This window comes from Enoplosus armatus, chromosome 13 (assembly GCF_043641665.1).
Source record: "Enoplosus armatus isolate fEnoArm2 chromosome 13, fEnoArm2.hap1, whole genome shotgun sequence".
Lineage (NCBI taxonomy): Eukaryota > Metazoa > Chordata > Actinopteri > Centrarchiformes > Enoplosidae > Enoplosus > Enoplosus armatus.
In genome coordinates, this window is record NC_092192.1 from 2,244,167 (window position 1) to 2,257,457 (window position 13,291).

Consider the following 13,291-nt stretch of genomic DNA (forward strand, 5'->3'; position numbering starts at 1 on the left):
CTGAAGGTCTGGACCTCGGGGACCTCTTTGCGGCTCTGGCCCCTGATCTTGTGGACGTCCTTGGCTGCAGCCCTCATCATCTTCTCCACCCGCTTCTCCTGCAGCTGCTCCTCCCGAGTCTGACCAAACAGCACAGATACTGAACTCTGCTCCCCTTCATTAACACATGTAAAGACAAGAGCCCTCTAGAGGACTAAAAACGCAGGAGCACATCTGGATGCACTGGTGAACAGACCTGAACACCTTAGCAGTCTCCGAGAGCAGCACGGTCACTCACCTGTTTCTCGGCCTGCTTGAGGAGGAGGCGGAAGCGTTCGTCTTCTTGGACCCAGGCCGGCAGCTCCCTCTGGCCCTGCTGCCTCGCCTTCTCCAGCTGCGTCTTCAGCTCCCGCAGCACCCGCAGCTCCTGCGCCAGCCGGGCCTGCCGCGTCCGGGAGACCTGCAGGTCCAACTCCAGGTCCAGGGACGTCCGCAGCAGACTGTCCAGACCTTTAACCTGCACAGGAGGCTGAAGGGAGGACAGGGAGGGAAACGGTTAAGTGCTGCTGACGCAAAAAACATATTTTAATCATCAGTTAATTTCTTGATTAATCATTTGGTCATTAAATGTCAGCATGACGTCTTCAAACGTCTTGTTTTTCTAACTAAAAGTCAAAAATCCAAAGATTCAGTATTTAAGCTGGTGCAGGCCTCCCTCACACTCACAACTGCAAAATAATATGCAGCCTGTGAGCAGAAAACACTCTTCTTCTTCATATCATTACTTTCCGACTGCAGCTCTATCCATGACAGTCTTGTTATATTCGAACGCACTTACGTGACAGAGATCTATGGTTGAAAGCCCAAAGCCAGCAACGTACATCATGTCTGCAAAGGCTTTACAAGTCACCCGAGTGTACAGTAACACCTTGAAATATCTGCAAATACTGTCACCAACATGTGATGTGTTATGTTAGATTTTCCCGCTGCTGTCGAGCCCCAGGGGGGCTGCTGAGGCAGATTTTGCTGCCGGCCTCTAAATGAATAGAAGCTGGTGAATGTCAGAGCTGCATTAAACATTCAGATGGTTATTAAATATTAAGAGTCACTTCACCGTGAGTGGTTGGCGGGACTTTAAGACTCAAAAAATGCAAATGCGCTCACATACAATGACCACAGACAGACTCCTCAGAGATTTTGGTGACACAAAAAAAGCCTGACCGCAACTGCCAACATGTTTAAACGTCAAATGAGGCGTCAGGTGCGACACTTCCTGGTTTTATCTCATGAGGTGGGTCATGTGAAGACAATCAACGCAGCATGAGGACGCATCACAACATCCAGAGAAAAAGACCAGAGTCAGAACTTCTTTTGCTTTCTTCCTCAGAGTTTCACGACTTCTACATGGCGTTGACAGAGGAATGATGATGGTGCTGTCAGGAGCAACAGTGAAGTCGGTCCCTCCTCTCCGAGCACCTACGTCCGCCTCACAAGTCGTTAAAGACATTAAGCTGTGATTGGTTGGGGTATAGTCTAATCTGACACAGCGTCCATCTCAAAGGACAAACGCACTGCAGGCCAACATGTTCACAGAGACCGACCAGTTTCTACCTTCTTCATGCGCATGCTGCGTCTCTCTGAGGCGTTTCTGACAAACGGAGACTTCTTGGAGAGGGTGGAGCTGTCGCTGTCACTGCGGTTAATCTGGGAAGACAGAAGAAGCAGAGTGAAATGTTAGTTCACCAACCTCACTGTGTTTTTGTCAGTTCATTAGGAGGACAGACAGAGTTAAAGCTTCAGTTACCCTGCAGATGTACTGGCTCTGAGGTCCAGGGGAGAAGGTCTTGGAGCGGATGATGGTGTTTCCCCTCATGAAGGGGTTCTGCTGGTGGACATCCGGGCGGCGTTCCTTGGGTCTAACCACAGAGCAGTGGTAGGACGGTGACGAGCCGTCCATGCTCGTCTCCTTGTTCACCTGGACAAAGAACACACGGCGATGATAACGTATTATCCAAGGAAGAAGAACCATATGCTACAATCCAGCACAACAAGCGGATCAGAAACTTTTCTTTCAATTAGTGGAAAAATCCTGACAGTCACCTTCTCTGTGATGGCTGCTGCTGCTGCCTGCAGAGGAGGAGGAGGAGGAGGTTTGGTCACCTTCTCTTCCTCCTCCTCCTCCTCCTCCTCCTCCTCCGCTTCCCATTGGCTGCTATCAGGATAAAACTCGTCCTCCTCCTCCTCCAGAGGCCCCACGCCCTCCACACCATTTCCTTCTTCATCATCAAACATGTCTGCCTCCAGAGGGTCGCCGTGCCTGACGATCAACAACAGAGTCAGTTCCCATCTTCTACTTAGGGTTGTGTGTCAACCTCAATACAGTTCAGAACCAACCAAAACGTGTTTTCATCAAGGGTTGAAACAACATTAGTTTTTAGATATTTATTTCAGGACCTTTGACCTCCCAACTACCTGCTGTTTGTGGTGTTGGTGATAAACAGGTGCTGCTGTTAGTGACTGAAGCTTGTTGCACACTGAGTCACTGCACAGTCTGCTAACATATAATTACACAAAATAAGATGGAAGCTAAAAAACCTCTGTCTGTTCTGCTTCTGTAAGAGTGAACGAGCAAAACTCGAGTCAGTATTTCAGTGAATGAAGAGAGAAGTTACAGGTGGAGGGATGATTTCAAAGAAATACTCGGAGGTCTAATTTCTTCACAGGTGTGTGTGTGTGTGTGTGTGTGTGTTCAGGGCACCATAACCTCAGGACACCTGGTGATTGTCGTGGGACAGAGGGAGGAGAAAAGGTGGAGGTGTCATTCAACAGAGGGGGGAGGTGTATCCGAAATTTAAGCAGCTTTAATTACAGTTTGAACCTGCCAGGTAACATTCTGCGTGTGTGTGTGTGTGTGTGTGTGTGTGTGTGTGGGGGGGGGTGTATTAAGTAGCATAACATATAAATACTTAAGTAAAGCACAAGTACCTCAAATTGTACTTAAATACAGTACAACTGGATGTTAATGTTTTATTTCACTAACAGAGGAATACAGCGAACAAACATGGCCGATGATGTTGATCAGTCAGAGAAGCTAACACTGAAACGCGGTTTCAAACAGAGCTGTAGTGATTTTAGCCCCTCTGGGTCTTCTGAAAGGGGGGGGGTATATAATGCAGTTAGACTGTTGACTTAAAGAGGAGGAAGATGAAACTCTCACCACTCATCGTCCTCAGGAGCTCCGACTCGGTCGCTGCTGGAAACACGAGTCTGAAACGCAGAACACACACACACACTCATTCAAAAGACGAGTTAACTAACAGTCAGACGAGTCAACTTTTCTTTCTCGTGTCACTGTGGTTGCTTTTGTCTGTCGTTCAGCACCAGAGCTTCTTCTGTTAGTTCATGCTGGTGTGACTGGTTTCTAACAGAGTGAGAGAATAATCTAATAATTACATCTCAATCCCTTTTCAAGTTAACTCACTGATTTCTGCTGACTGACCTGCAGGTCCAGTTTTTGAGTCACACTGTGTTGGGAGAAATCACTTCCTTCACCCCAAAAATGTGTTCAGGGGGTGGTAACCTTTTGACACATTTCCTGTTTAACTACAACCATTAACCCACTCATCTTATCACACAGGGAGAAGCTTTCATTCAGTCGCTCACGTCAGGTCAAATATTTGCAGAAGCAGATAAAAGATCTCATTTTTAAATGTTACTCTGGTTTAATAAGTGGCTTCATTAATGATAAGCAGCAGCAGCAGATTTAGGGCACAAACATGGTCCACCAAGTACGCAGGCGCTTCAAACTATGAAGCTCTATCGCACGTGTCACTGCAGTCTGAGCGCTGCAGCAGGGGGCGCTATAGCATGAAACTACCAGAGAAAGCTGAGTCCTTCTGTTTGGGTTCACTTCTGCTCAAAACAACCACGGCTGACCAGTTGGGCGGAGCTCTAGCTGAACATGTCTGCACCATGGATGTATTAAAGAGAACCGTGAGCATGTCGAGTGTCTTCATGTTTGTGCCCTTACTGTACACTTTTCTATTTTCAAATCATTTCGGAGCTGTATTTTTGCTAATGTCCATTTCTGGATGTCACTCAGCTCATATGGACCAACAGTCCACTGCGGGACAGCGTCTGTGTACCCTGTCAGAGCCGCCGGCTGCTCGGCCCTCTTTGTCCTTGGTGTTGATCTCGGGCATGTAGGCGCGACTCAGCAGGTTGTACCACTTGGTGCATCTCTCCTCCGAACAGCCGACGTCAGCCAGGCTGATCTGGGCTCCCGCCTGGAGGGGAGGAAGAGGGGGGAGATGGAGGGATGTTAACAGAAGGGCTCTTGGAAACATAACAGAAATATTAATATTAATAACTCATTGTATGTGTTTTTAATTCCTTTTAATGTTAACTTTTAAGTTTAACTGTATTTAAAGCATTTTGAAACTACTTCCTGCGCCTTTTCTGCGTGTTTTCTTTAAATCAGTCATTTTAAATTTAGAACGAGATATCGTCCTAAAATACAACACAAGATTTTTTTACTGCTTATAAAGGTCCACGGTAAAAAAAGATGGAAAGACAGACAGTAGAAACAGCTAAAACTAGTCTGAAACATGTTTTTATTGTATTGTTTTGTGTACGTGATCCATAACTGATCAATTCTTTCCATTGTTTCTTTCACATGTAGAATAGTTAGTAATATTGTACTGCTCCTGATTTTGAGGTATTTGGTGTAACTTCACCTTCAAACTGATGACAATTAAATCTGAAGTGTAACAGGATGTAAACGTTAAATCAACGAGCGCTGCATGCTCCTGCAGCCCGGACGTGAAACCAGAGACGACTAACCAGACACTCTTCGTGGCCCGACTTGCTGGTGTTGCAGACGTCGACCCTCAGAGTCTTCTGCCGCAATGCACTGTGGGATATCTGCATGCCGAACACCTCGTTGACCTCCACGACGTCCTGAGGAAGAGAGCCGCGTGTTCGGAAGAGGCAGCGGGTCGCCTCCACGCAGGGCAGCACCGCCGAACGCACATACCTGCAGGAGACGCAGGTGTTACCAGGGCGCTGCTTGGTCACATGCTGCTTTTACAAGAGTTAGAGTAAACCTCTTAAATCAGACTTTTCTGGGCAGAACATAGTAGACCCTGAGTGTGAACGTTCGGCCACACTTATCATAACCTGTATTCATTCAACCAGGTAGTCAGGTCAAGATGTCTTACAGTACAGGATGAGACGTGCAAGTTTTACATTCAGTCCTGGGATCAGCTCTGATGTAATGTGAAATACTGAGGCAGCTTAAGCAGGAGACATGATGTTTTTTCTGTCCTGAAGAGAATAACATGCTTTATTCAGATATAATAAATCCAATAAGATCACCACCACATGAATGTGTGTGTGTGTGTGTGTGTGTGTGTGTGTAATGTGTAGGGACGACAGTAATCTTGACCTTTCAAAACACTGTTGTCTTGATGCATCTTGTGTTTGGAAATAGGGAAGCCATTATGATATCACACTAACAGGCTACACATCAAAGTCAGGAGTATCACATTTGAATTTTAAGGTTGATAAACGGAGCGAGACGTCGACTAGTTATTTGTCTGAAAACGTGTGTGTGTGTGTGTGTGCAGTGCTGGTTGTGATGACTACAGATGTAAACATACTGAGTAACAGCAGACACACATCGTGACTGAGGCTTGTCTTTGATTTGAATGTATAAACTGCTAGCTGACATAATCTTTCTGTTTCTTCTTCTAACATGCAGTTTTTGTAATTTTTGTTCCCATAAAACACATTTAGTCCTAAACGAGTCATCGAATGAACAGAAGTAGGACGACGTACATTTTCTGGTCGGCCGGCAGACAGAGGGCGCTGCAGTTGGACAGCTGCATGACGTAGATGGTGAAGCGTTGGTCTCGGGATTCGTAGCGGAAGCCGAGCTGCACCTGAGAGCAGCCCAGCGCCAACCGCTCCTCGTAGGAGCCCAGGAGGAGGTCTGTAGGGAGGCCCGGCCTGGAGGCGACAAAAACACCAAGACACTCACACTTCATCATGTAAACTGAGACTGACGTGAGACTTCAGATGTTTGTTTTACAATGCTGTGTAACGGCGATGTAGTGACACCATATAGGTACAGTAGATACACGATTTCTACTTGGAGATACTGTTCCAACATGAAAAATGACTTATAATATCTCCAAATTATTACAATCTCAACAAAAAAGAAAGGACAGTTTAGGGAAAAACATGATGAAAGGAGATTTTTTATAATGTAAATCTTATATAATGTGAAGACATGACCCGTCGACTAAACATACACAAGTAATACTTGTAGTGAAATGCACTGTGGTATGCTGCTAACATTGTGAAATTCAAGGTAAAAGCTTGTATGTAAAAAAGTAAAATGTACAGACGTCACAAGATGAAACAATGAATTCGAGTTAGAGGTTCATCTTACAAAATGTACTGTAGATAGAAATCCTTCGTACCTGCGCTCTGACGGCTCGTACACACCGCTATCACCGGCCACCGACTCGTCAGACACCGCCGAGGTCACGCCCATCTTCTTTGGCCCCGCCCCCGTCCCTCGCAGCTGGGGAGCTGAGTCTGAAGACGAGGAACACAAGGTGAAGATGTGGACACATTTACAAAGGACTTTTTTAAAAGATAACTCAGACAAGACAAATGTACAACTTCCTCCTGTTGGACAAACGTTTGTTGGACAAACGTTTGATGTTTTAGGACATAAAACTATATATTTGTGAGCTTCAGTAGGAACCAATGGGCTTTGAGCTGAAATCAGAAAGTGATGGACTAACATCATCGTTTTGTCTTATATATAGAATAAGGCCAGCCTGGAATCAGTGCAAAACATCATAACATGAAACATAGAAACGACGTGTTATAAAATAAATAAAATAGGCTTGATGAGCGGTTTGTGTAAGGAGACGCAGAACACATACACTGTGTGAATGTGTGTGAAAAGAGTGTTAAATGCAGTGAGCTCAGGAATCCTTGAGTTGCTCTTGAAGATGAAAAAGCTTGTAACACTAAAGAAAATGTTCTCGTCTCACTCTCAGGCAAAGAGTTCAAACAGATTAAAACTCTTTATCTATTCTGGATTATTGATTAAAACGCCAACCTCAGCCTGACATGGCCTTCATCAGGGCGAGAATGATAAACTACAGTGAACTCAATCTCACATCATATCAACGTACCTACAATATGTCTGCTAGTAAGTCTGTGGACTGGAAAAACGACCACAAATGAAATCAAAAGCATAAAACAAGGAGTGTAGTTTGATCACAGAGGCCGGTCAGCAGAGATCACACCAGAACACAGAAAGCCTCAGCACAGAGTACTGTAACCCTCTGTCAACACCTCATAGATATCATGTGTTTGTTTTGTGCTGTGAGATGTAAAGAGGTTAATATGGCTCTGTTTAAGTACTGTAGTGGGGATCATCCACTACTGTAGACCTGCAGTCAGACTTGTGGGTGAGAAGGCTGATTCCAACACACTCAAACAGTTAATACTGTTTTGTCTCTGGGAAGGTTTCACAGCAGTAATCTCCAGTCTTGTAAAATTAGCACAATGCTAAATGGTACACTGGAATGTACACTTGCACAGAACTGGCCACTGCAGTGTGTGAACCAGATTCAATGCTTGCGTTCAGTATCCCTGCTTTGCAAACACAGTGGTCTAGCTGAATAATATAAGGGGCTGGCTTTTTCTGACGCAGCCTGACTGGACTGTAGGGGGGCCTGCCTGTACAGACTCAGAGCCTGGTAACATGTTCAGCCCTGGCAGCAGGAAACCAGACACCACGTCCACCTTTCACCCGAGGCTGCAACAAGAACCTGAGTCATGTTCAGCCGCGGTTCAAACTTCAGCTGGGCCTGACTACAGCTCAGAGTTAATTCATTTTAGCTGCAACAAAGGGGGTGCAGGAGAGGTGAGGGGAGGGCTCAGAGGGAGAGGTGTGAGCCAAAGATACTGAGGTGAAAGGGACAGGTGCATGCCGGTGTCCTAAAAACAATGGGAAGTCAGTTTGTCGGGAAGTCGTTTGGCCCGATTATCAACACTGTCAGCAGCAGCAGCTGTGACAAACCGCTCGGAGGGACTGAAGCTAACGTTGCGTCTTCTCTGAGTCAAATCTGAACACACAGACGTGGTGACCATCACTTCTAGGTTCGGTGTGACTTACACTATCTGAAGATATCATTATCTCAGATGTCAAATGCAAATCCATAAATCTGCTTAGATATCATAGAAAGAAGACACTCCTTATAACTCCAGAACTTGCCCGAGAGTCATCATGTTTTTAAGTTTTCTTCTGTATCAAAGTGATCCAGTGATAGTTGTCTGTACATCGATGGGTGCACTCCAAACAGGAGCTGCTAACAGCTAATTCTGCATAATTTTAATGTTTTTCTTTGTCCAAATGACATATATTCAGTTCACTATGATATAAAACAGAAAACCCTGCTGGAACCAGAAAATGTTTATTAAAACGATTATTAACAAAACTGTCTATCGATCCTCTAATTTCACATCAAATCAATTCAATGAAATGAATTTTACCTCAGTTTACTTACTGTATGTTGACCTTGATATATTTCTCACACACACACACACACACACACACACACACACACACACAGGTGACCCAGCAGCTGTAATCCAACACCCTCCTAATCTTCACCTCCCCCCTCTTCATTGCTCCCACCAGCAATCAGGTTTCACACACAGTATTAAATGTCTCATCACACACACAGTGAAGTGATGATGAGGAGGAGGAGGAGGATTCCTGGTATCCCGCTTTCCAATAAATTTGGAGTGTTTTCTATGACGTCTGCTGTAACAGAGATAAAGGTGTAACATCACCAGCGAGTCTCTCTGTCTGTGTCTGTCTGTCTCTCATTGCTGCTCATCTACCTGCAGATGATTCATCACGGTTATCGTTCTCATGTTACTAACTGGAATTATCATTTCAGTCGTTACCTGCAGCCCTCCCGAGTTATTATGGAAACAGTTTTACTGCCGTCGAGATGTGACATGATCGCTTTAAGAGACCGAGTCACTCGCAGGTTTAATGACGAGTCAGATGCTGCTGAGACACTCACATTTTCCTGCATGGCATCAACACTGTGGACTGAAACACTTAATACACTCAAATTACTTTCTTTTATGGATAACCTGCATACAATGATATTTTCGACAACAGTGTAGTCTACTGTTTGAGATTACGATGTGGTGTGTGTGAACATTTTCGATGAAGAGGACACAAAAGTTTACCTTTGACCTCCTCGCCCAGCGTGTTGTTGAGGTTCTTCTTGTCCTCCAGGCCCCCAGGACCCCCGTGCTCCTTCTGCTGTTGCTCCTGAGAGTCCAGGCTGAGCTCCAGTTCTGCTAGTCTGCTGTGGAGCTCCAGATCCAGACTCAACCCGCCGGGTCCAGTCTGGCCTGTGAATGTCTCTCCAGACAGGAAAGTAGTGTCTGTGACCAGCGGCGAGCACGGCGGAGACAGCGAGGAGAGAGACGACCGCGGAGATAAAGAGCTCATGGAGCGAGGAGTCTCTGACAGTTTGAGCGCCTGGATCCTGGACGACCCCGACCCCGACTCCACTCCGACACCGCTGCTGCCTCCTCCTGCACCTCCTCCAGCAGAGCACCCTGCGTCTCCTCCCCCCCCGCCCGCTTTGCCCTCGGGCCTCCCAGCGTCCCTTCCTCCGCAGCCCGTCACCACTTCGTGTTCATGTATGGTGGTGATGGAGCTGGAGGGCCGGTAGCCTCCCTGGCCGCCCTCCTGCAGGAGGCTGTCCAGCTTGTTCTGGAAGTCCGGATCAGCCAGCTCGGGCTGCTCCAGGTAGAGGTCGGTGAAACTGAGGGAAGAGGAGGAGCCCAGGCTGGAGGTGGTGGCCAGCGAGCCACGGCTGGACGTTAGAGAGCCTCGACTGCTGCCGGACGAACAGGACAGAGTGCTGGCCGACAGGCTGGAGGACAGAGGGAGACAAACACAGAGGGATCAAAGATTTCTCCTGGTCCCAAACTGTTACCAAGTAACTAGAACCAATCCCAACTAAGTGGGGAAAAATAATAATAATAATACTTGTCCAACACTGTAAATGTGTCATTTAGGGTTTCTGCAGGGTTCACCAAGTTAAATTTAGGACTTTAAAATCTTTTTAATAGAATATAGAATGCTACTTAATACCCGTCTGATCAATCGTCAATCTACTACAACCCACATTATAACTGTAAAAAGAGCTTTAAGAAATACTCTGCTTCCTTTATGTCTCTGATGATCTTTGAGTTTGTAACTGCTTTGTTCTGCTGTTGTTCTTGTACGCTGCTTTGGATAAGAGCATCAGCTTCACATCAAATCAAAAAACAAATTAATTATACAGCTTTTATAAACAGCATCTTTTATTATGACACAGTGAGCCGACTGAAGGAGAACAGAAGAGTTAGAGAAGAAACGGTGACAATGCGAGTCGTAGACGAGGTGAGGGAAGAAGCAGTAAGATGAAGAAGAAAACGGATAGAGTCTCCTCTGCCTCACTCTTCTCTACTGTTCCTCTTCGTCGTTTCTAAACATGTTTGAACTCATGGTGCGGTTCGGTGTGAAAGCAAACGGACCAAGGATTTATTTTGAGAGTAGATATGTGATTTTGACAGCTGATCGTGAACTGCTCAGGAAGCGATCTTATCTTCGAACAAACAGTCAAACTGTGGTGTGTTGTGTTTGTATGCCATGTACTCTTCGCTTTATGACCAAATACCTGCATAAATAATGACACTCATCTGCAAATGAGTAGCAGCAAATGTTAGCATGCTAACATGCTAAACTAAGATAAGAAGCCTTGATGTATGAATTTTTAATAGACTTGCCTGACAACATTTAAGCAGTAATTGGACATGCTTGAGACGAGTTTTTGGTGATGAGATGTATTCTTTTCTTTTTTCGATCTCCCAGTCCAGCAGGCAGGACGTCCACTGACCTCAATCACATTCATCTCCATTTAAAAACTTCACACCAAATTGAGAATCTAAATTGTGTCATGTCTTTCTCCCCTCTGTCTGTCCTCTCCTCATCACCTCAGCCCAGACAGAGAGGACTTCCTGTCCGCCGGCAGCCTTGTGATGTCCATCAGACCAGTAGGACAGACAGAATGAGCAGAGAGAGGGAGAGAAACAAGCCTGAGGAGGAGACAGAGAGGAGGACTGACACTGCTCATTTCACTTTCAACCTTTCAGACTATCACTGTTGAACTTAAAAACCAGGACTTTTAATATTAAACGGTTCTGAAACATGTACGGCTCTTGCAGCGGCCTTGCCTCATCTCATAAAAAAGGAATTCCTGAGGATGTTCAGAAATGTGCGCTCGGTTGAGCTGGAAAATTTGATTTGTGGCGAGATCATGACTGGAATCAAAAAGACGAGGAGAACAAAATGGCTTTCATCTTCTGCAAATGTTTGGTCATCAAAGGTTAAATACTTGGCTGATATCAGACAGAACTGTCGACTCGTTTCACTCCACTTCCATCTTCAGTCTGACGTCGCCTTCACTCCAACAGAGTTCAGAATCCGCTGTTTCATGTCACCATGCCAGACCAGAAGCAGCCAACTCAGCGGAAAGGGGGCGGATTCAAAGGTCTAGACGCAGCTAAGTGAAACACTTATCGTGCCAAACATCTAAATCTCCACTTCACCTCAAAGCTCTGCTCTCTCTCTGCTTTGAATGAAACAACTAAATGATCCTTTTTCAGTGAATCATCAACAGCTTTGTAAGAAATCTGTTAAATTAATCAAATGGACATTGAACAGATCACTTTGGTGTTCTGGTTTCTTGACATGACTGACTTCATGTTTCCAGACCTCAGCAGGTAACTTAGATGGACTACAAAAATAATTTGTAATAAACAGGAATTGTCCTTTAAGATATTAACAGTAGAGATGAGATGAACAAACCTTTTGAGTTGAGTATGAAGTGACGAGGCCAGTCGAACCATCTCCTCCAGCTCTCTGACCAGCTTGTTCCTCTTGCAGTGAAGTCGCAGCCTGAAATGAGAAAAACATGGTCAGCTACAGACCTGCAGGTGAAAAGCATGTCGAAATCAAATCTACTCAATCTTTAAAATAATGACCCTTAGTCATCACGCCAGCTGCTTCCAGGCTGAACATGAGTCCCTCTTCACATCCAGAGAAATAAACAACAACAACAGTGAACATAATCCTCCATCTCTGCTCACGCTGGAGGTGTGAGCACAAATATGACATGACGGTGGTGACGTGTTCAGGTGTTGAGAGCAGCTGCGATGTGTTCAGGTGACAGCGGTGATGATCCATGGTTTGATTGGAAACAGGCCAAAGAGAGGAAGCCTTTGATCAGGTTACAGACAGAGTGTGTGTGTGTGTGTGTGTGTGTGTGTGTGTGTGTGTGTCTGTGTGTGTGTGTGTGTGTGTGTGTGTGTGTGTGTGTGTGTGTGTGTGTGTGAACTCGAGCTGGGTATTGAGTACTTTTTTGGTGTCTGTAGTACAAAGTCCCTAAAAGCTGGCATCAAATCTGGTTAGATAGTCTAGTCTGGTTAGATTCATCATTTTGTTTATTTGTATTTTATTTACGTTCTTGTCTGCTTTGTTAAATGAAAAAAGGTTTTGTAGAAAAACATTTTTATATCTATATATGTCTATATCTATATCTATATCTATATATTTAGATATAGATATATATATGATATAAAGTAAAAGCATCGAAACTCCTGTCAGCACTTGTAACATTTTAAATGATAGCCAGAGCCAGTGGTGACTGGAGGTCTTACCAGGTCCACCGAGAACCGACCCAGGACCGGGGTTGGGCAAGGTCCAAAATTATATAAGTCTAATTGGGTAGGGTCCCATCGTATTGTCACAGGTCTCAGGTCTGTGTGAATATATTTGTAATACTCAAGTGGATCCAGGCGGACTCTGTGTCTCTCTCTGTCTTCAGGTCCCTTTCAGATTGTGTCTCTTTTTTTGGAAATGAACTCATGTGTGTCGTGTTCAGGTCAGATTCTGGTGAAGAGATCCAGCAGTGACACTTGTCAGAAAAGGTGCATGGCAGTGTGTCTGGAGGTTTCAAAGTAAATTAAAAGATTTTTTCAACGATGTTAAAAGCAACTTTGGTGTTAAATTCTGGGTCTGATTTTACAAAAACGTTCTATGTGATCAGATTTTCAGGGCTGAGCTTTACGGACTCCCTCTCCTGTTACTTTCGTTATGTTTGACATTCGCTTTATGACCTCACACAATGCCCAGCAATATTACTGCATA

General features: G+C 45.1%; 1 protein-coding gene across 1 annotated transcript in view; it reads right to left on the reverse strand.

Moving 5' to 3' along the window:
- Nucleotides 1–13,291, reverse strand: part of wwc1 (WW and C2 domain containing 1) — a 40,602-nt gene that overhangs the window by 834 nt on the left and 26,477 nt on the right. The window contains exons 10-22 of the mRNA XM_070917157.1: nucleotides 11,951–12,040; nucleotides 9,715–9,971; nucleotides 9,289–9,603; nucleotides 6,465–6,582; nucleotides 5,818–5,988; nucleotides 4,822–5,014; nucleotides 4,125–4,265; nucleotides 3,197–3,246; nucleotides 2,080–2,296; nucleotides 1,784–1,954; nucleotides 1,591–1,683; nucleotides 263–508; nucleotides 1–110 (exon numbers count right to left, since the gene is read on the reverse strand). Of these exons, the coding sequence (XP_070773258.1) occupies nucleotides 1–110; nucleotides 263–508; nucleotides 1,591–1,683; nucleotides 1,784–1,954; nucleotides 2,080–2,296; nucleotides 3,197–3,246; nucleotides 4,125–4,265; nucleotides 4,822–5,014; nucleotides 5,818–5,988; nucleotides 6,465–6,582; nucleotides 9,289–9,603; nucleotides 9,715–9,971; nucleotides 11,951–12,040 (2,172 nt within the window). The remainder of the gene's footprint in view (nucleotides 111–262; nucleotides 509–1,590; nucleotides 1,684–1,783; nucleotides 1,955–2,079; nucleotides 2,297–3,196; nucleotides 3,247–4,124; nucleotides 4,266–4,821; nucleotides 5,015–5,817; nucleotides 5,989–6,464; nucleotides 6,583–9,288; nucleotides 9,604–9,714; nucleotides 9,972–11,950; nucleotides 12,041–13,291) is intronic.